The 23,246-nt window shown below is 39.7% G+C and overlaps 1 protein-coding gene across 7 annotated transcripts in view; it reads right to left on the bottom strand.

The window, feature by feature from the left end:
- Mpp6 (membrane palmitoylated protein 6) overlaps positions 1-22,895 on the bottom strand; it is an 88,856-nt gene extending 65,961 nt beyond the window's left edge. The window contains exon 1 of one of the 7 annotated variants that reach the window (XM_031381862.1): positions 22,487-22,895. Coding sequence is in view for 3 of the 7 variants with exons in the window: in XM_031381860.1 (XP_031237720.1) it covers positions 3,172-3,196 (25 nt within the window). In the remaining 4 variants the exon portion in view is untranslated. The other 6 variants (XM_031381864.1, XM_031381865.1, XM_031381863.1 and 3 more) reach the window with 6 other exon arrangements.
- Between the last annotated feature and the right edge of the window lie 351 nt (positions 22,896-23,246).

Here is a 23,246-nt window from a genome sequence, read left to right as displayed (position 1 = left end):
ACATCTAAAGACAGGAGATGAAGAATAATCCCTTCAAAAATGTACAGCTGAAAATTCTTTGCCTTATCAAGTATAAGGCAGTTATATAATTTTATGACTTGCTGATATAAAGTTTCACAAATTCAACCTACCATAAGTTTTTCCACAGATTATAAAAAGTCATACTGCTACTCTGAGCATGAAACAAAGAACAAAAGAGAAAGATATGTAATCCAGGCCCTAAAAGCTCAGCCCAGAAGGTAAGGGTAATAATGTCCAAGAAGGGAGATCCGGGCCCAGAGAACTTAAGTGTGTACTGGCCAAGTAAGAAGCTCAGGAGTGACATCTTTAAGAAAATAAAGTTGATAGGCTTAAATAAGTACCTTAAGATTTCAATGTTGAACAGTAGTTAATTAGTATATTTGGAAAACTAAACAAATAATTATTAATGCCAAGAAAATTAAAACAAAGGAAAATGCTAACTATAATTTATGAATGCAGTTTATCTATATATATGTATATATAAAAAAGCATATATAGTATATGTATACTTATATATTAGCATATATAATGTTTAGTGTGTATATTATATGCATATGCTAATAACTATCAATCTGAGCAAAATTCCCAGCGTAGTGATGCTGGGGTGGAAGTGTATATTGAGTATAAAGAATGACAAAGGGCAGAATGGAAAAGGGCAAAGCTGTCATCTCATATAATGATTAGAAATTTTAAAAAGCCAGGCATCAGTAATGTAAACCACTCCATTTACCTGATATAAATAAAACCCAAAAGACTCTGCTTAAAAAAAAAAAAGTTCAAATTCAGCAAAAATAGAAGTTGAGGAGCAAGATTACTTGATTTACATGTGTAGTAGCAGTTTTAAGTTAAAAGCTAACAACAACAACAAGTGCAGCTATCATGTGTATACAACAACCAGTTTAACTACAATCAACTTCTGAAATTAAAAAAGTAGCTGTTCATCTGATGATATAGCCTAGTGGCAGAGGCTTATTTAGCAAGTATGGGGCCTTGGTTACATCCCAACACTATCTAAAACAATAATGATAACAAAAAGCAACTTTTTTTTTTAAAGAAAACCTAAAGACAAAGTCATCTTTATTTCCTATTTCATTAAAGTACTCTTTTAGGTTTATAGCATGAAGTATATTTTAGTAAAACATTCAACTGAAATGTAACATATAAAATATTTTTTTAAAACCCATGCCATAAAGAATATTTCCACTTTAAAAAAATATGACCATTCTCAACATTTGTAAATATAAAACTTAACACAAATAGAAAAATTTCACTTAAGCCCTCATAAAACTATTTGTGTTTATAGCCACCTTTATCTGGTGTCAATCTAAAGCATTTACTTTAACTGACACACTAGCAATAATCATCTAATAAGGAATTGAACCTCAGAAATCGCTTAGCCTACAATCAAGCGTATGATATTATGCTATGCTAAGTGACAGACTTTATAAGAGAGCAGAAACGCCCATGAACTCTGGCCTCAATGTTCACACTGTTGCCTACTTTTGCTTATCCCACTCCCTAAGAACAGCCTGCAAAAGAGTAAATATGGAATACTCCATCAAACAATGGGAGACAAGTTACTTCTCCAAAGCTCCCTACTTAGCCACCTCTTCTGAGCACAAATGCTCAGTAAGAACTATGGCCAGAATGCAGAGTCCTCACATGAACACCACAGCAGTTATACATTAAAACAAACAAACAAAAAAGACTTTCATTCTATGTTTCCAGGTGAAATCTCACACATAATAGCTTCACTAAATATTTAACAAGGTTTGGAAATTTAAGGAGTCAAAGAGTTCTTATGTTGGCAAAAACTCAAGATTATATCAGATACAAAATAAATAGATTCTTTTTAGGTTTTAAGATCGCATCTACCTGAGTCTTTGGTTCTAAGAATTTAAGCAATTTACAATCTGGTCAAAGCAGCGAGAGCACACTAACAACTCACTCTAGAGTGTTTCCTTCCTTGTTGCACATTCCCTATGCAGACAACTGCACGTCCTTGCCAGCCCTCGCCTCTGGCAATAACAAACTGTACTGGGGTGTCATCCTTTCAAAAATACTTAGAACAACAAAAAGTAAAAATATAATTTGTGGCTTTCATAAATTTTAAAAGCTTACATATAGTTTTTCAGCTACTGCAGATGTTTCACAAGTTTGTTTCTAAAGTGGCATTCTATTTTAACAAAGCTTCCTCCACAAACATGGGCTCCTAAGACAGCAGCTTATACTGACTAGGTGACATGCCAAGAGCCTGCATGCACACACCCAATAGATGACCAAATCATGAGGCAATCGCCTTGCTCCCCTCTTCTGTCAGCAGCCTTTCCTCCCTTTAACTGTCTCCTTTCTATACACAAGTATAGGATATCCTATACACAAGTTTTTCAATATTCTCAATCTACTCTGGCTGCTTTCTGTGCCATGATTATACCCTCCTGTCCACTATGGGACCATAACCCCTGGGTTATTTCTCACATATAACTCCAGTATTTCCTCTTTGATTTATACTTCTACATGCATAAAAGCTAGCATCTTCCTCAGCTACAAGTAATTACTTTTTCAATCTTCTAATTTGAATCTCATTTTCCTTTTAAATATTCTTCTCCACCTTGCTCCAGCGTGCAGCAGCCTCTAGAGTTGAGCCTGCACTGGGCACTGTCTCTTCCGCTCTCCACTCGGCTTCTGCTCTCTTCAAATTTCTTCAATGAAATCAGGAAGAGCCTGACAAACTAATCAAATACTCTACTGAAAGCACAGGCTATCCCTGCCAGTGCTGTGCTTGTCAACTTGACATACGCCTAAACATATCTGGGAACTGAGAAAATGCCTCTGTAAAATCAGCCTCTTGACAAGCCTGGGGGACATTTTCATGACTAAAAATTGATATGGTAGTGCCCTTTGTGTGCTGGGCAGGTAAGCCTGAGTATAGAAGAAAGCAGATGAACAGGCTAGGAAGATCAAAACAGTAGGAAGCCTCAGAAGCCCTGGCTTGCCCTGATCATAGATTGTAACCTACATGCCAAAGAAACCATTTCCTCCCCAAGTTACTTGTGGTCATGGTATTTTATCACAGCAGTAGAAACCTAACTAAGACACTGCTGCCAGGATCCCTAATAATCCCTAATAATTCTTCTCAAGGGACCTCACTTATTTCTGGGGCTTCAAGTTGCATCAATCTGCTGACTTTCAAAGCCCAGTTACAGGACGGAGCTCTCCAACTGCCTCTTAATGTAAGCCACCTGGGAGTCACAAAGTTTTTATCATTTTTAAAACTATTCACCCACCTTACTAAGCTGAGTCCTCTATAGAGCCAACCTTTCTTGTATATTATGATGTCACTATCTGTCCATTCTCTTTATAACTTGACTCTGGGGCTGGAGAGATGACTCAGCAGTTAAGAGCATTGTCTGCTCTTACAGAGGAACCTGGTTCAATTCCCAGTGCCTATATGGTTGGTCACAACTGTCTGTAACCTCAGTTCCAGAGAATCTGGCATCCTCTTCTGGCCTCCATGGGCAAAGACATTCATGCAAGCAAAACATCCATGCACTCAGGGAAAATAAATAAATAAATAAATAATCAAAAATGTCATGTTTTCTCTGCTCTAAAATGATTCTGCTGGTCTACCAGGCCATGATCCTTCCTCTATGTTGCCCAAGTCCACTCTATGTTCAGAAATACCATTCACACTGACCTACATGAGATATAGCTCTCGGAAAGAAAGTTAAACCTACATTAAAGCAAACCAAACCAACAAAACAGAGCTTGACTAAACATTGCTATTACTAATGTTCTTTTGCCCTGTAGTCAACCTTCTATGAAAAAGTTTTGATCTGAGTTCTAACTAAAAAAACAGGTCTAAAGTTAGTCCAAAAAAAATATAAAGTGTTACTATTAAATCAATACTGTCTGAAAGTATTTTTATAAATCTAATGAGCACTAAGAAAAACATGGCTATAAGATGAATGCCACATCTTATTAATTTTAAACATCTGCATCATTTAAGATGAGTATCTCAAAACTATTGAACTGATGAATCTTATCAGTAGGCTGTTTCCAAATAGCACACAGCTTAGATGTTTATTTAGAAAAATAAGCAGACTTCATGGAGACACTGTGGCAACTTTGTTTTGCAGTTATGAAGATCAACCTTACAACCTGGCACATATTAGCCAAGTGCTTTATGCCTGAGCTTCATTTTCCAGTTCAATTCAGTCAGAATAGAAATGACTGAAGAAAAATCACCTGCCTTCCCACCTGTCCACCTCTGTGGCACTAACTTTCAAGCCACTGCCACCTATGCTGCAGTGGTCACCTGACAAATTCCCCAATTTCAATTTAGTTATCACAATGTTCTCTGCAGAGTAGCTAGAACTGTCACTTAAAACATAACACAGATCCTACTGCTCTTAATTAAAAGTGCCCCCCTATAGACACATCACACTCTGGCCTACAGCCTGTCATAGCACCTGCTTGAACCTCTCTGAGTTCATTTCTGATAGCTCCTTGCCCCTTGTCCACTAACCTCCTCTCCTATAAATGTGCCCTGTCCATTTTGTGTCTTTCACTTAGCATCTTTTCCACGTCCTACTATCCCATTTAAAATCACCTAGAGATTCCATGAATCTCCCTTCTTCCTTCCCTTTCTTTCTTCCTTCCTTCTTTCCTTCCTTCCTTTCTTTTTAAACACATGGTTCTCTGTGTAGCTTTGGCTGTCTTGCACTTTGTTCAAGCTGACCTCAACCTCAACCTGATCTGCCTGGCTCAGCCTGGAGCACCAGGACTAATGGTGTGCACCACCACTGCCCAGCAATCCCATGAATCTTTATTTTCTTCAGTCACTTAGTGTAGTTGTCACCTCCTCAGGAAGTAAACCCAAATGCCCCCTCTATCCTAAGAGCACCCCACCTGTCTCTTATGATCACCACACTCACCCTGACCTATCATTGCTCATGTCTGTGTCAGCTCAGAGTTGCTCATTCACGGCCCTGTTCCCTCTGACACTCAAGACAGTGCCTTGATACACAACTGACACTTGGGTACTTTTCAGTGTCTACTGTCTGTGAAAGCTGTATCTTCTAACTAGGTATTCCCATAAAATGTTCCAAGGGCACCAAGTGTGCAAGCCTCCCCATGGTAACACCTTCCTCCCTACATTCTCTCTGATTTACAAGTGTAACTATCTACTCCCTTCTGCTCTCCATCACAAAGACCTTAGAATTTCAGAATTCTGCATATTTCTCAATCACACCCACTTTCGTTATTCCACTGTTACTACTTTAGTTTATAACGTATTATCTCTCATATCAAAATTTAAAACCAATTCGCCTAGCCTGCATTTTAGTTTATTTTTGTGTTGCTGTGTCCCACTTCAACTAATGAAACCAAAATACTCAGAGGTCTCTCAGGTGACTCTAGATCCTTTCAAGTGGATAATTAATAGTAACCACCACATCTTGCTATGGTTTGAGAATGGTTTCTCTCACCTGAAACTCATATTGGTGCTTAATCTCTATTGAGAGATAAGAGAAGGAGATGTAACCTGACTACAGTACTGATAGGCTAGGGCTTTGGAATGTATTAGGATTAAATCTTATAAGACGGAGGGGAAAAGGATAAACATGCTTCCTGACACCCTACCAACATGAAGGCCACCGGCAGATGTGGCCATGAAATCTTCCAGAACTATGAGCCAAATAACCTCTTTTCCTTAATTTATCCAGTCTGTGATAGTATGTTACTACTAACCTTAAAATGAGTAAGACAAACTCTAATATCACCCTTTAAGTGAGCTTTCCTGCACACAGATATGCTTCTCCCCTGGGAAGACCACTGATTTACTAGTTCACCATCAAGTATCCATCAAAATCCAATTTATTTCTGTGGTTCTGCCCTATTCTTCCTTACAGGGATTGACTCACAGTCTCCACTAAAGGATTCAAAGTTCAAACATACCCACCTGGTTCAGAAACTGAGCAGAAAAGCTACAGTAAAAAGACTTAGTAAACATCTGGAGGAATGTGCCCCTAATCAGGCTACATGGAATTACCTTGAATAAAAACCCAGCCAAGCAAGAGCATACAGTTCAAAATGCCTAAACACTTAAGGAAAAAAAGAAGTAACTGAAATAGAAAGGAAGCCTGCTGAAGATGAAAGCAGGGAACACTGAGTAATATTGCACTGTAGACCTCAGAGGTGCACACAAGCTTGTCCCAAGATTTTCTCTGGGCCTCCCTTGAGAACGTGTAAATACAAATATTTTTCCTTTATAGGACAGTCAATACCTGCTGTGTAAAGTTGAAAACATAGATGTTTTCTAAGGCATACAGTTTATTTTTAAACATAACAGTGCCTCTCTTTACAGAGAGGGCACTTGGAAATGTGCTGGTGCCTTATGCTGTGCCAGGGACCAATGTAGCTTTAAGGGTGATTCCGTACCAAGGGTCTGGCCAAAAATGCTAGTCACTGACTGGTGGGAAACATCACTAGTGTAACAACTCTGAAACTGTAGCAATGATTAACTTTATGAAAAAACACTAGGGAGAGAAACTTTATTTTTATGTAGCTCAGGCTGGCCTCCAACTGAGAATATCCACCTGCCTCTGCCCCTGGAATACTGGGATTAAAAGCATGTGTCATTTTGTTTATCATGTGTCTTAGTTATCTGTTCTATTGCTATGAAGAGACACCATAACCAAGGCAACTTACAGAAGAAAACATTTAATTGGGGACATGTTTACAGTTTCAGAGGATTGATCCATGACCACCATGGTGGGGACCTTGTAGAAGGCAGACATAGTACTGGAGAAATAGCTGAGCTGAGCTAAGCTTTACATCCTGATCTGCAGGAACCAGGCAGGGAAAGACTGATAAGGGGTGTCTAGCATGGGCTTCTGAAACCTCAAAGCCCACCTCCAGAGGCAGATATTTTTTTCCAACAAGGTCATATCTACTCCAATAAGGCCATATCTGTTAGCATCAGCCTGACATCCAAAACCTGTGGCAATGCATGGGTGGGTCCACAGACCTGTTGCCAGGGCAACAGCTACCATATTCCCAGAATCCATTGGGCTCACCTCCCACCTTTACCTGTGGCCATACGTCACAACCCATATATATACACGGGGAACATTCCTCCATCTTTCTTTCTCTCCCCCTCCTCTCTTTCCGCGCCACTACCCCCTCTCTCCCTCTTAATTAAACCTCTTACACATGGAAATGTTGGGGCCTAGTGTGGTGTGTTCTGATGCAACCCACTGTTCTAACACATCAATACCTTCTAATCCTTCCTAAACAGTTCCTCTCCTTGGTGACTAAGCATTCAAATATATAAGCCTATGAGGGCCATTCTCATTCAAACCATGACTTCATATAACAATTTCTTTTAAATTTTCACTTAAAGTAAATATTTTATAAATAACTAATAGGTCTGGGTTTGGTGGCACATACCTTTAATCTCTGCACTCAGGAGGCAGAGGCTGGCAAGTCTCTGTGAGTTCAAGGCCAGTCCTGTCTACATGGTAAGTTCCTAGCAAGCCAGAACCACAAAGTAAGACTCTGTCTAAAAAAAAAAGTCAAGATAAATAAATAAGTAATGGGCCTGGAACTGGTTAAATCCCTCCCTCAAAATATGTTGGGTTGTTCAAACCACCAGAGTCAGAGCAACACAACTGATTACCCTGGAATTCTTGGACTCCTAAAAGCAGTGTCTTCAAATATTTTAGCTATTAAAGCAGGTTTACAAATGCTCACAGTGTGCTCATGCAGTAAGGTGGAGATGCTGCTGTTCTGAAGCAGCAGCTGTCACATCAATGTTCTTCACAGCTTAAGAAAGCCCTCGGGAGGCGTTAAGAGTCAAACAATAACCACCAGAGTCTGCAGTACAGACTGGGATGGTCTGAGGAATAGCACTGAATAAATTAGCAAAGGTCTCAGTTACTGACAGGCTTACCAAAGAATCACATGGTTTAGATTTGAGAGGAAGCCAAACTTGCCTGGATGAAAACGGAAGATAAAGATATAATCAATGCATATAAGAAGCAGACAGGAAATGGCTGTTGAAAGAAAAGACCCACTTAACTTGAGTACGCATGTGTCTGAACAATAAATTCTGCATATATACTTGCCAAGGACCAGCCTCCTCCGCTTGGAAAGAGGTTCTGAAGAAGAGGTGTCTGGGAACAAAGGACTTGAGGTCAAATCTTGAGTCTAAACTGGTGGCCTACGTTCTGCTGGAGACAGCGCTCCATCTCTCCTGCTGTCTTCGAGATCACCAGGCAGCTCTCTCTAGACAGCTTTCTCATGCTCTTCTCTGCTCCACAGAGTCCTCCAAGCAGTCCTTTCTGCTATTCTAAATAATTCTCTGGATAGCTCAGCTCTTACAGATCATAAGCCCAGTCTCTTATTTTATCTTACATGTCAATTCAGTCATTTACTCCAGGTTCCCTTTTGATTATCCCATGAATCAGTATCCCATAACCCTTAATTCTTAGTAAACAGTAAGTACATATTTTCTTTTAACATTGCAAAAGAATTCAGAGATATACTTGCCTCTATATATGCACAGACATTGATAAACTAGCTGGGTGGGACCCCCATCCTGAAATTACATTTTCTACCACACCTGGGGGCTAACCTTGCTCTGTCCCAGGCCGACCCAGGACTCAAGAAATCTGTCCTTCTGCCCTGGTAAGCATAAACAAAAAGCCTTGGTGATCACCACTCCCTAAATTTCTTTATCTCCTTCTTTAGTATCTTTCTGACAGGTTGGCTCATAGCTGTTAAAACAAAAACAGCTTAGATTTGTGAAGCCCCTCATAATTGCATCATTATATTTTACAGAGTTGAGAAGTTATATATTTTGAACCCATGTTTTTAGAGTTCTTTTCCAGTTTTAGAGGCAGTCCTGAAGGTCCCAGCATTGACCATTTTGCCACAATTTCACCTCTCAGACTCCAGCTGCCTCTGATTATCATGGAGTCATTAACGTAAAAAGGGAGGAATTCCTTGAAAGAGGAAGTAAAATACGCACAAACAGCCTTGCACCCACAGCAGCCATCTACACTCACAGAGGCCCAAGCCTGCTGGCCTGTCCCAAGGGCAGGAATGCAAGCAGGAATTGAGTTAAGAAGCATTCATGTTTCTTTAACCTAAAAGTGAAATTTCATGTTCACTTAGTAAATACCTGACAATAATTTGGATTAAAGACATACTACGACTATAAAATACATTTGCTATGTTGTTCTCTTATGCAGTCAAGAAAAAGACGCCAAAGCTGATCAATGTTAAAAACCCTTAATATCAAACACTGGTGTACACGGCATTTCTATGGCTGTTAAATCTTGTTTTTAATATTCTGTGATAAATATTATCATATCCTTACTACCATTAATATTTTTATTTTGGGGAGATTAGTGGGGAGAAAGACAGAGGGACTAAAGCAGGGTCTCTTTCTGTAGCACTTCTCTCAGACTCCTGCTGCCTCGCCTCTGATTATCATGGAGTCATTAATGTTAAAAGGGAGGAATTCCTTGAAAGAGGAAGTAAAATACAAACAACCTTACACCCACAGCAGCCATCTACACTCACAGAGGCCCAAGCCTGCTACCTGGAATTCTCTATTCCCAGGATACCCTAAAACTTGCAATTCTACTGCTTTTCCCTCCTGAGAGCCAGGATTATAAATATATCTCAACAAGATCAACTTGGTACCTTAATTTTCTAATTTTTGTAATTTTTGTAGTTCCTCTATACCTTATCTGACAAAACCCATACAGCTCATGTATCACAACTATTGTCCTTTCACTGAGATTAGCACTGTATCATGCATGCAAAGATAAATGAAATCTTACTTAGCAGTTTATACCTAAATAGATGGTCTCAAATGGACTTTTTCATTTTTTTAATTAAACAATCATATACAGTCAAGAGTACTAAAAACTTAGAGAATATAAGGATTTTTTTTTTTTTAAGACGATAAGGGAGGAGGGTATAGATCAGTGGTGGACAGTATGTCCAACATGTGTGAGGCCCTGCATCTGTTCCCCCAGCATATATATACACATAACCTAAAATAACTTTAAAAACCAGATCAGGGCTTATCTGAAGAAAAAGACAAGTTCTTGGGGAGATCTCAAACTGAAAACTCAGAGACAGACTGCATAGGAATCCCTGGAAAAGTTCAAAATGTGAACCCTAAGCCATTTGGCTTGTTATGGTAGGTTCATAGCATCCCTCAATTTATTCCTTACCCTCAACTCCGACCACTGTCTCTCAGCCTCTTTAGTTCACGTTTAACCTGCAACTAGCAGCTTCTTTCTGACTGCAACAAGGCTATCACACAACTCACTTGGAAACAGTTAATGTGAGAAAACCTCTGCTATTCTGTCTTTGGGAATGTTTACATTTCTCTTCTGATAATCTAGCCTTTCCTCTATGCAACCAAACTCCTTCTTTAACACACAAAGCTGTTCTAGTCTTCTTGATCTTTTTCATTCTATCTCCAAACTGCATATCTCATTCCTAAATTCACTCATTACTCATTCCATGGAAGGCCTTTCGATTCGCTATCAATTTCTAATCAATGTATGGCCACCTCCTACTCGGGTGCAATCAGTTTTACAGTCTTCAAACTTATCTCAAAATTAATGCAACCAAACAGAGAGCAAGTTTCTACCCATAGGGAAAATTTCTTTTTTAAAAACATTATTTTTAAATAATGAAAATTTTATTTATTTACTAGGGCTGGATACGTGGACGCCAGAGGACGACTTATCAGAATCAGTTCTTTCCTTCCATCTTGTGGGTCCCAGGGATCAGCAGGCTTAGAGGCAGGTATTTTTACTAGCTGGCTGTTGTAGATTGACTTTCTGCTGTGGTGATAAAAAACTGGCCAAAATTAACTTGAGAAAGAAAGATTTATTTCATTTTACAACTTCCAGGTCACGACCCATCACTAAGCAGAAACTGTGGAGGAATGCTGATAACATGCTTGCTTTCCATGGCTTGCCCAGTTTCTTCCCTTGTACAATCCAGAACCATGTGCCCAAGAGCAGCACCACTCCCAGTGGGCTGGGCCCTCCCACGTCAATCACTAATCAAGAAAATGCCTACTAACTTTACTACAGGCCAATCTGATGGAGGCAGCTCTGCAACTTAGGTTCCCTCTTCTTAGACCATTCTAACTTTTGTCAAGTTGACAGAAAAACAACCATACTGTCCCCCTGAATCATTCTATTACTTACAATGTTATTTCTAGTAACAATGCTACTTATTTGCTAAACTTTCCTAATATATTTTTTAGGAATTATAAGCATAGCCTATGTTCATGGAATGATGCTTGGCTGGAGAAAACAAAGTTTATTTCCTCAAACTACATACTAGAATCTTGTGTTATATATATTTGAAGTTTCCAGAATATTCATATTCAGATCTATTTTCAGTGAAAATTTCTACTGAAAAGTAACAAAGTATAAATTGCTTCTTTTGGAAACATACAAAAAAGGGAAGCACAGATTTAGACAAAAGATAAGAAACAAAAGTAGCAGAGTAGGAATAGAAAACACTGGAGTGCATTCTTAGGAGATAACTGAAGCAAAGAAAGCAGACAGATGAGAAAGAAAGAAAGAAAGAAAGAAAGAAAGAAAGAAAGAAAGAAAGAAAGAAAGAAAGAAAGGAGAGAGAGCAAGAGGTTTACTGCTGTGTCTTACCGACACTGGCATGAAATTGTGAGTGGAAGCATGACATCAATAGGCTATAGCAAGCTGAACAAGAGGAAAGGTTGCTAAAAGCTTTCCCTGACTCCAACATTCCAGTTGTACTATCTGTGAGACAGGAGATTGAGTCAGTAACTGTAAAGAGAACATAAGAAAATTTCCACATAACTCAAAAGTTTCTCTCAAGTAAGCAGTGGCTAAGTGCTTAAGCAAATAATTGTATATTATCTTGACTTTCCAAATTAAGTAGCATAAACTGTTGAAAATATGTTCTCTTAATACTCTCATTGGGAGATCATTAAAATGTCCTAAGAACTTTTATGAGTTCATTCACAACTTCAGTCTCCATAACCTTGTTTACCCTACAAAGTTAAATCCCACCATAAAAAAAAAAAAAAAAAATGAATCTGCTTTGAAGTTTGCACAGCTGACGATTTGTGAAGGTGTGCTAAAACTAGGTTGCCCAAAAAAGTTCAACCATCTTAAATGGTTTAATTTTTTTCATCTATTCTCACTCCAAAAGAGTTTAAAAAAGAAAATAAAAACTATCTAAATATATTAGTACAAGGATTGTTATTTATTTCCAAAATAGGTAACTTTACCCTAAGATCCACAGACCAAAATGACAGCTAGAATACTAAAAGATGAACAATGTTCCTTTAAAAAAAAGTTGAAATGTCCACAAAATAACATGTGCATGTGGCATACATAATAAATTCATTTGAAAATGGTCATATTCCTTTGAAATGCTAAAGGCTCCCATTATATGATAATGAACTATTATGGATCTATTAGAAGTATATATATTGCTTTATTCAAAGCAAAATGCCACCTCATTGAATAATGCTTGTATTCTATAGACTTTTAGCAGAAAAATACAAGAAAAAACTGGGGACTGTGTCAGTGTTATAAAACCTTCATGTTGGAAGGAGCTTAGCTCACCTAGTCCACTTTCTCAGTCAAGATTTGCACTGAAAGGTCAATGAAAACAGACAGTAACCGGTCAACAGATCATAACTTAAAATAAGAATTATTTTCAAAGTGTTTACCTAAACCTATATTGTAGGAAGGAAAAAAAACCTATGAATCAAAAAAGGGAACTTAACTAAAAATCTATCAGGTATTAGATTCTGTGTATACCACACTGTACCATACAGTAAGAGAAAGAAGCTCCTGAATTACATTTACTGAACACCTAAAATGTTATAGTTTGTTTATATTAGCCAATTGAAATCATAGCCAGTATGGCGGTGCACACCTAGAATCCAAGCGCCAAGGCAGGATGATCAGAGTCAACACCAGTTTGGGGTTACAGAGAAAGACAGTTTCTCCTCTCTCACAGCAAACTTACTGTTCTGACTGAATAGAGCTCCATCACCTGAACATTATAAAAGAACAATGGAAAAGCTGAGGCTGCTACCCAGAACCAACTCCCCTATCATGTTGAGAAAATATGGGGAAAGAAAGGAGAAAATAATATTTTAAATAATATTTTTTATTAATTTAAAATTCAAATTAGAAACTTTAAAGTTTCTAACTTAAACTTAAAATTGAGGATTAAAGCTTAATTTTTAAAAATTTAAAAAATTAGTCAGGTACTGTCAGAGCCTCTCAGGAGATAACTATATTTAGGCTGGCTTGCCCTTCCTTCAGTCTCTGCTCCATAGTTAATCTCTGCAACTCCTTCCATGGGTATTTGGTTCCCCCTTTTAAGAAGGAATGCAATGTCCACCTTTTGGTCTTCCTTCTTCTTGAGTTCCTTGTGGTTTGTGGGTTGTTCTTCCTGTATTCCAAACTTCTGGGCTAATAACCACTTATCAGAGAGTGCATACCATGTTTATTCTTTTGTGATTGGGTTACTTCACTCAGGATGATATTCTCCAGACCCATCCATTTACCTAAGAATTTCATAAATTTATTGTTTTTAATAGCTGAGTAGTACTCCATTGTGTAGATGTACCACAATTTCTGTGTCCACTCCTCTGTTAAGGGACATCTGAGCTGGCAGGCATGGGGAGAGGGGAGGCAACAGGGGTTTGTTTTTGTTGTTTTTGTTTGTTTCTTTGTTTTTTGGAGGGGAAACTGTGAAAGGAGAAATTTACATGTAAATAAAGAAAATATCTAAAAAACTAAAAAAAATTTTTTTTAATTAAATTAAAAAATAAATTCATATTAAATAATAAATAATATATAAAAAATAAATGTTTAATAAATGTTTTAGCAAAAATATGAAGTATGAAGTAGATGCTAGTGAATCATGATAGATGATAAATCATAGTAATATTCTATAGTTTATAAATTCTATCATTGTAGTATTGTTATAGTTAGATTCAGTTGTCAACTTGACACAAACTTAAAGTCACTTATGTAGAAGGCACCACAACTGAAGAATAGATTAGACTGTACTGTGCCCTGGCTGTATGTCTTTTTCTTAACTTAACTGATGTAGGAAGGCCTGGCCCCCCATCTCTAGACAGTTAAGTCCAGCCCAAGAAAGCTGGTTGAGCAAGCCAAGGGGATATGCTGAGTCAGCAGCTCTCCTCCATGGTTTCTGCGGGTCTATGATGGAATATAAACTATAAGCCTAAAATGAACCGTTTCCTTCCCAAACTGCTTTTGGTCATATTGTTTATTATAGCAATAGAAAGCCAATTAGGACAAGATTAGACAAAATTTCCTGAAACATCCAAGAATTTCTAAAGAAGTACGGCATCAGCCATAGTCATCTCACTTGGCTAGAAGCTATGAAAATAAGTGGTATCTGAAAATAAGGTCTCAAAACACACCACTTTATGTATATCTATTTTATTTGATACAGACTATGGTACTACAGGTACAAAGTTCAATGGCTTGGAAATGCCCAAAGACACAACGGGACAAAACAAAACAAGATTAACTACTATAATCAAGGGTAGGAAAGACAGACAAACAACTGTGGAGTCACCACCTCAGGATTACCTCCACTACCAAGCCAACTTCTCAGTGATAATGTACCACAGGGGCGAGGAGCCAAAATTCCTGGCAAAAGACACGCTCCTAAAATCAACACATTGACATTTATGTTTTAAGTACCAACAGTTACTTATTATTTAAGTTACTGATGAATCATTTTTTGTAACTCAAATCAATGAAAACACGCACACACACACAATCACTAAACAGCCCTGGCTGGACTAATTTTTTTGTTTTTGTTTTTTTATTTTGTTTTGCTTTGTTTTTTGAGACAGGGTTTCTCTGTGTAGTCGTGGCAGTCCTGGAACTCACTCCGTAGACCAGGCTGGCCTCAAACTCAGAAATCCGCCTGCCTCTGCCTCCCAAGTGCTGGGATTAAAGGCGTGCGCCACCACTGCCCAGCCTGGACTAATTGTTATATAGCTTAGCAAGCCTCAAACCTGTTATTCTCCTGCCTCTGCATCCTCAGTACTGAAATTCCAGGTATGTGTTACCATATCCAGTCAATAATGCCCTAAGACTAGTGTTTATCAACCCCAGTGATACTGACATTGTGTGTGACTGTTGCTTTCCATCCAGGGCTGTCCTGGACACTCTTTGCAGCACCCCTCACTTAGAATCCGGTCACCAATAGCAACACCTCTCATCTGTGACAATGAAATACTCCTGAGGATAGAGTGTCAGCAAAATTATCCCTTCTTAAGAAAAACTACTTTACAGAGTGAGAATGGGGTAGAAATACTTTCTTAGCCATTTTCCTTTTTCTAAACCAAACTAAATGCATACTCTTCTGAGAGGCTGAACAAAGGTCTCCCCAAAGGAATCTGTCCTAACCTCTGGAAACTGAACACTACCTTACCAAGAAAACATCTGAAGACTGAGATCATGTGAAATAAGGATCTTTTGAGGAAGATGAAAGTGGAGAACAGAAAAGGTACAGAAATGGGGAGGACAGAGCTGAGAGGTTTGAAAGGTGGCCTTCAGGTGAGAATAATACAGCCACAAGCTAAAGAATGCACTTGAGAAGCTGTGAAGAAGCAACTAAACAACTCTCTAGATTCCCCAACAGGCAGCCTTGTGATATCCTGATCTGGGTCCAATACTATTGATTTCATGCATCTAGCTTTCAGGACAGTGAGAAATTTACTGATTTTTGTTTAGTAAGTGTGGCAATTTGCTGCAACAGCCAAGAAAAACTAAGAGAATCCAGAAGGGTTTTTAGATTTTTAAAATCTAATGTTATATCTGCAATTAGTACATGAAATCTTGTATAGTGAGCATTTAGCACAGTCCCTGGACCCTACTAAGCAAGTGGGGGGAGAAGATTCAAGGTTCCTAAGAATGAAAACACATAAACCATCATTCACATAATGAATGTTATACAAGTTATATATTACAATTTGTCTTGAATGAAAAGAAAAACGGTGGATGAGGTCAACCAATGACAGTTTCTTGAGGAAGGAAAGCCTGAACCCTTATTATTAGAGATTGAGAAAAAGAAACGATTGTGAGCAAAGCAAGGGGTATGATGCAGTGTGGACCTGCCTAATGTGGGAGAGGGTAGTCTGAGTGCTAATGTTAAGTAATCTAAGCAACACAGAGCCTCCAAAATACTCTTAATGATTTGGTAGTAAACGGAATATTCCAGAGGACATATTCATTTATACTCAAGCTGTGACTCTTAGGGGCTTTTATCAATATGAACATGCTAGAGTTCAAATCCTTTACCATAGGGTAACTGCAAAGGACGGGTACTTACACAATGTGCACACTGTACCAGTCAGTCTACAGCAAAAGTACCTACAAAACCTCATAAAGCAAATACTCTTTAAACATTTAACTAAATGTACTTTCATTTCCCAAAGCCAATGCTCCTCCCGAGAGGAAGGCCCCTAAGTCTCCCATGTCTCTACGCCTGTCCTCCTCACTTCTTGTCCTAAGCACATAGCCCATAACCAAGTCATCTCTCTTCACATGCTCATGAACTGCCAGCTGTCCATCCACCTTTTAGCAGCATCTCTCCTACTCAGCTAATTATCTATGTGCTATAGAACAAAGTAAGCACAAAACATCCCATTCACACACAATGCAGTGAACATAAACTTATTTTCTTGAAACTGTTTTGTTGCTCACTTGTTTTTTGTTGTTGTTTCTGGTTTTATTTTGGTTTTTTGTTTTGGTTTTCAAGTCAGGGTTTCTTTGTGTAGCTCTGTATGTCCTGGAACTCACTCTGTAAACCAGGCTGGCCTCAAATTCAGAGGTCTGACTGCTTCTGCCTCATTAAAGGCGTGCACCATCGCCTCCAAAAATGTCTTAAGTACATTTTCAAGTGACACAAAATTTGCATAAGATTTCTCTCAAAGGCACAAAATTACTTTCTGTTTTTTATAAAGGTAATGTTTAGTTCCTTCCACTCGGTCTTCCCGGCATCAGGATAAAGATTATGATCTGATCAAGGGAGAAGGTACTTACTCATGAGTTTTTTGCAGCGTGAAAGAGAAGGCCAGTTTCTTTAGCTTCATGAGTGAAGCCAGAAAGGAGCATTACAACTTAGTGTTCAGATAAATAAATTGCATGTTAGATCTTCATCCTCTATGTCGATTTGTTTATATTTCAAGCCTTTCCTTAATTTAATTTCCAGCAGTCACCTTAATGTTTTTTAGAATTTCAACTGCATCTAATTTTAGTACTTTGTACTTCCATAACAATATGAGAAAACTTGATAAGCTCCATGCTTTTTAAAACCATTAGCAGAACTTCTTTGATCTGTGAATCTAATAGATAAAAATGGTACATAATAGGATTTTTGGTTTTGGTTTGGTTAGTTTTTTTAAGCAGGGTCACACTGAATAGTTTTGGTTGTCTCAGTTTCCTGAGTGCTAAATTTACATACATGTGTTGCCACACCCAATACTCAGTTTTAATTTATACTTGTATTATATATGAGTTTGAAAGTTTTAACATATGCATAAAATAATTTCCTATTTTCAGATTCTATCCATGACCTTGGCCAACTTGGTATTAATCTTTTGTTGGTTAGCAAATATCCTTTACATATTAAGGAAGTCTTTTTTTTTCCCTTTCCTTTTCTTTTCTTTTTTTTTAAAGATGTATTTATTTTATGTATGTGAATACACCATTGCTCTCTTCAGATACACCAGAAGAGGGCATCATATCTCATTAGGGATGGTTGTGAGCCACCATGTGGTTGCTGGGAATTGAACTTAGGACCCTCTGGAAAAGCAGTCGGTGCTCTTAACCACTGAGGGATCTCTCTAGCCCGAAGTCTTTTCTCTTCAGTAGAAATCCAAATATTTCCTCAGTTTCTTTATTGTCATCATTTTAGTTATTTCATAATGTACTGATTCTTTCACACATACATCGTTCTTAAACAAACTGTAAATTCTTCTCATTCTTTTGTATATCCCTAGTGGAAAGCTTTTCATATATTTAGAACTGAAGATCAAATTAAAAGGTAAAGATAAAACTGCTTTGGGGCCAGGCAGTGGTGGGGCACGCCTTTAATCCCAGCACTTGGGAGGCAGAGGCAGGCAGATTTCTGAGTTCGAGGCCAGTGTGGTCTACAGAGTAAGTTCCAGGACAGCCAGGACTTTCGAGCCAGAGAAACTCTGTCTCGAAAAAAACAAAAAACAAACAAACAAACAAACAAAAACCCTGCTTTTGGAAGAAAAAGGAAATCAGTATTGATTGCTGTCTCTAGTTGTCTGAGCAGGTACTGTAAAAATATAGAAGCTGCTGGTGGCCATATTTCTACTAGGAGGAACAGAAAATGCTCCTCTGTAGCCAGAGAAGAGCAACAACAGGAGCTGCAAGAGGGATGGATGGTAAAGAACCCATCAAGGAACAGGAAGTCTAAAAGAAAAGGCAGAATATGACAAGCTGAGAGACATGCAGAAGATAGCAAATAGTGGGGAAAAAATCTGAAAATAAGCTAAAAAGTGAAACAAAACAAAACTATAAAACAAACAAAAGCCTACTCACTCTATTGTCTTCTATTTCAATTTTCATTCTACCTTAAATCTGTGATAACTTCAAAGGGGAGGCATTTGAAATTACCATCTCCAAGTATTTAAAACAATACTCAAGTGTCAGTGAAAGCTAGCAACAAATGAACATTTTTCAATAAGTAGAATGTATCTCTTCTGTTATGTTACACTTAACAACAACAAAACCAAAGAGGGACTGAGCATTAAAAGCGCTCACTTCTCTTCCAGGACTGGAGTGCAGTTCTCAGCATCCATGTGCGGCACCTCACAACCACCTGTAAACATATTTTCAATGGATCCAATGGCTTCTCCTCACCTCCATGGGCAACATGTGTATGTGATACACTGGCATACACTCATACATATCCATACACATACAAAATAAATCTTTTTTTTTTTAAAAGGAAAAGAAAAATGAATTTCAGGACAAAAGCAAAATTGTCTTAAAGTTTTCTTTAAAAAAAAAAAAAGAAGAAGTGATTTAGAAGACGGGAACTACTCCAAATTGTTAGTCATTATGTGAATGAATGTACCATGAAAAAGATTTGAGAAAGGTCTCTGAGTTATTCTATCATAATTGATGAAGGTCATAAAAGTTAACTTCTCTCTGACCTATTAAAAATGCATTTTACTTTGTTTAACTGAGTTCATGTTCTGAAATGGCCATAACAAGGTTGAATATTGTCAGAAAAGATTATGTATAAATCTGATTTCATTATACTAGATAAGGATAACCATAATTGAATGGCCAAAGGGTATAGATTTTTAACAGAAGACCACCTTTTCTCTGCATAAAAATGAACACAGATTTAACTACAAGGGACACTTTGACATCTCTTCCTCTCAAAGCTTTTAGAAGGAAACCAATCTGCTTTAAAAAGGTTTGGAAATTAGTATACTTCATACAAGAGTGATGATCTCCCCAGACCCTTCAACACAACTAATATCTGTGTACATTAAGCAAGTAATTAAACACGCATCACTTCTAAGATTAATGCCAGTAAAATGGGATCTCTGAAAGCTACAACGTACATGAATTCAAGGTTCCATGGTTAGTTAGCCCACGTAACTAACCGTAGTCCAAAAAGCACACTGTTAATAAATCTATGAGGAGAGAAACTCTGTGAGTGGAGTGGAGTGTGAGTGAATGGAGAAGTCATCATCAAACACTGAGTTCAAGGCTCAGTTCTCAATGCATCCTCCTCAGCACACGCTCCAGCCATTTGGCAAAGTGCCCAGGATGATTAGCAGCCAGAACGCGCAGAGCAGGATCCTGCTGAGATGAACTGCAAAGGCTCCCCCAAGTGGTCACAAACAAATAACAGCCAAGTCTGGGCTAATCACTGCTGCTGCTTTGACTCCAACCAAAAATACTCTTAAGTAAAGCTGATGCCTATAATTAGAGAAAAATGTAATCAAATACTAGTACCACACACGAAAGTAGAGAGATCTTCATGATTTAAGATCCCATGTTTATGAACAGAGAACTATTTTGGAAGGAAAAAACTAACAGTAAAACAAAACTACAATAATTTTTCTCTATAGATTTTTCTAGGGATGATAGCTTTCTCAAGTAGATGAGTACTTTTCAAATCTGTTTGACCAGGATCAGCATATCCTTTGTAACTACATTTACTTGAATATAAGTTCTGATACAAATTGAGTTAAATATCAAAAGAAATACATTGAAGACAAGAATTTATCAACATTACTACATACCCAACTTACAATTTACAAAAGTCCCCTTTAAGTCACTGACTATAAATGACATAAACAATACAAATGGGTCTTCCTACCTTTCTCTGTATTTATTTTCTTAGTGTTTTAATTGTCTGAGTTGTAGACTAGCTTGAGCTCTATACTGTTTGCAACTCTCTCAGCAATGATTTGCTGATGCTATCAACTTTTGATAAAGCTCTGATGTCCAAAATGTACATTTAATGAAAACATCTATTATCTTCTGATAATCATCCATTATTCAGTGGTAAAGCCTATATAGGTATGGTAAATATTCAAATAAGCAACACATTTTAAAAACATTATAAAACAGGTACCCAGGGCTTCCTGACTTTCTTTCTCTTTTTTTGTTTTCAATCTCAAGTTTAAAGGGGAATGGGAGAGAAGCTGCCCGGGTAGCCTTCTGACACAATTTCAGCTTCAGGAAAAAAATGAGCTTAGGAAAAAAAGCAATGTGCTCCCTCAAATATATATATATATATATATATATATATATATATATATATATGCCAACAATTTTTCTGAAAAGAAGAAAAAGGATTGTCTTATATAGAGCTATCAAACTTAACTCCAACAGTTTGACATTTTTACCTCAAAACTTTGTGTGTGTGTGTGTGTGTGTTTTTCAAAATTCCAAGGTGGAAATGAGATTCACTGGAATAATTTACAACACACACACACACACACACACACACACACACACAAGCCCGCACACAAGCCTGTGCTCCTACCTAGCCTGTAGTCTCCATAGGACAAAATAGAGCAACTAGAAGTGTAACCATTTGTGCATTATGTAACCCTAATTTGGAATAAAAGAAGCATGAGCCTTATAGAGCAATTATGTATTTAAACAATAATTTAATAATTTAAATATATAAAAGCTTTAAAACATAAATGACCTCAAAATGAAACAACCCCCAAAGTTATTTGTTTACAGAGCAATAAGGCCTCTAACCACAAAACTATAATCAGGCCTAGTAGTTTATCATAACCACACAGCCAATGTCTAGTACCATGTTTGACCAGTGTACCAAAACTATCCCAGCCTTGGTAAGGGTGAATTACCGTGCCTAACACATAAGACGTATGTAAGTTTCCAAAAGAGAAATAATGACCTGAAACACTATGTGGGACGAAATGGCTGCTAAATCATATTCCAAGTGAAGACCAATTTAACGCATCCCGAATGCTGTCAGCTATATTACAAGGAACCCCATTCAGGAGGGCTAAAGTAAAATTCCAAGAATTCCCAGAGGCGTAGGAAAAGAGTAAAAGCATGGCTAGCCTGACCTTAACCGGCTGCTTTTTGAGTAATGCGGAGAATTTTCTGAGCCTTGCCTACAGCCTTGAGTCTCTTCCTCACCCTCCTCCTCCCCATCTACACAAATACTCACCCCAGAAAAGGGGAGTTTAATGAATGTTATCTCGAGCTGCGATCCCGGGAACTGGTACCTTGAGAATAAACTCCCAATAAAGTGTTAAAAAAAAAAAAAGAATCCCCCCCTCGCAAGAAAAATAACCAAATACACTCCAACCAATCCACAAGCTGTCACCGCGTTGTCCGATCTTCCATCTACCCCTCTCCGGCCAGCCGTCCGGCCAATGCAGAAGGGAACAGAAGGCAGGCACCTTTCTGCTTTTCAGACAAATGTGTCCTGGCTCTGAGAGCACGCGCTGAGCGGCGACCGCCCCCGCAGAGGCGTGTGCTCGCCCACGGCCACTTTAGCCAAACAACTGGAACCTCGTGGCTCGGAAGTGGCAGCAGGAGTTGCAGCAAGCCGCCTCCCCGGGACCTCGGAGCCCCCAAAGATGTCAGTCCCAGCCGCCAGCCCGTTCGCCCGCTCCGGTCCACGCCGAGGTGCCTGCACCGCAGAGGGAGGCGGCCGGCCCCGCCCGGAAGGGGCGGCCCGCGGGGGACGCGTGGGGCTTGGGGCGTGCAAGGGACACGCCGCGGCTCCCGCGCCCAGGTGGCAGGGGCGGGGCCCGCGTGGCGCTGCCGAGCCGGGGCGCCCGGGGCCGGCCGTTACTGCACCGCGTGGGGCTGCCACTCACCGGCTCGCACCTCGGCCGCCTCCGCGCCGCCGCTCCTCTCCTCAGCCGCGGGCGCCGCGCAGCCCCATCTACCGACTCAGAGGCTCGCGGTCGGGCGGGCGGCTCCCGCCGTTCCCGCCGGCCTCGCCCTGCGCCCGGCTCCGGGCGCTGCCGCTGCCCGCCAGCCCGCGCGGCCAGCCTCTCTCAGTCGCTCCGCTCCCGCCGTCGCCGCCGGGGCGCGCTCCTCCGGGCCTCGCGCGTGCGCCGGACGCCGGCGGAGCGCGCGGACTCGTGCGCGCGGAGGTTTCCCCCCCTCAACCCCCGCCCAGCCCGGCCCCGCCCCTCGGTTGTGGCCTGGCCACCAGGTGCTGCCACCAGAGGGCCCCGCGGGCGGGTCCCTTAGGGTCGCCCTGGCCGTGCAAGCGTCTGCAACGTTCTGTAGGAGAGGAGCGGGAACCGGCCGAGAGCGGCTTAGCGCACAAAGGAGACGCGGGAGTCCAGGAGCCCGCGCCCGCCACTCTGCTTACATCCCTGACTCGGAGGTGGACTTGAAGGGGGACTAAATTTTCTCCCAAAGGCCCAACCGGAGGCTATGATTCACACCCGACAAATGAAAGGACACTAGCTTCTTTCATAGTGCCAGGGCTCGGGCGGGATCGTGAAGCGGGCTTAGCCAGACCCTCCCCAAACATCTGCCCTTCCCAGACCTGGCAGGAGGTGGAGTACGGTGCCTCCAGCCGCGACCCTTCGCGGAGAGGGATGATTGCTGATGGGTGCCCTC

The sequence above is a fragment of the Mastomys coucha genome, unplaced genomic scaffold (assembly GCF_008632895.1).
Source record: "Mastomys coucha isolate ucsf_1 unplaced genomic scaffold, UCSF_Mcou_1 pScaffold20, whole genome shotgun sequence".
Taxonomy (NCBI): Eukaryota; Metazoa; Chordata; class Mammalia; order Rodentia; family Muridae; genus Mastomys; species Mastomys coucha.
Note: the sequence above shows the minus strand (reverse complement) of the source record. Positions and strands in the feature narration are given on the sequence as shown.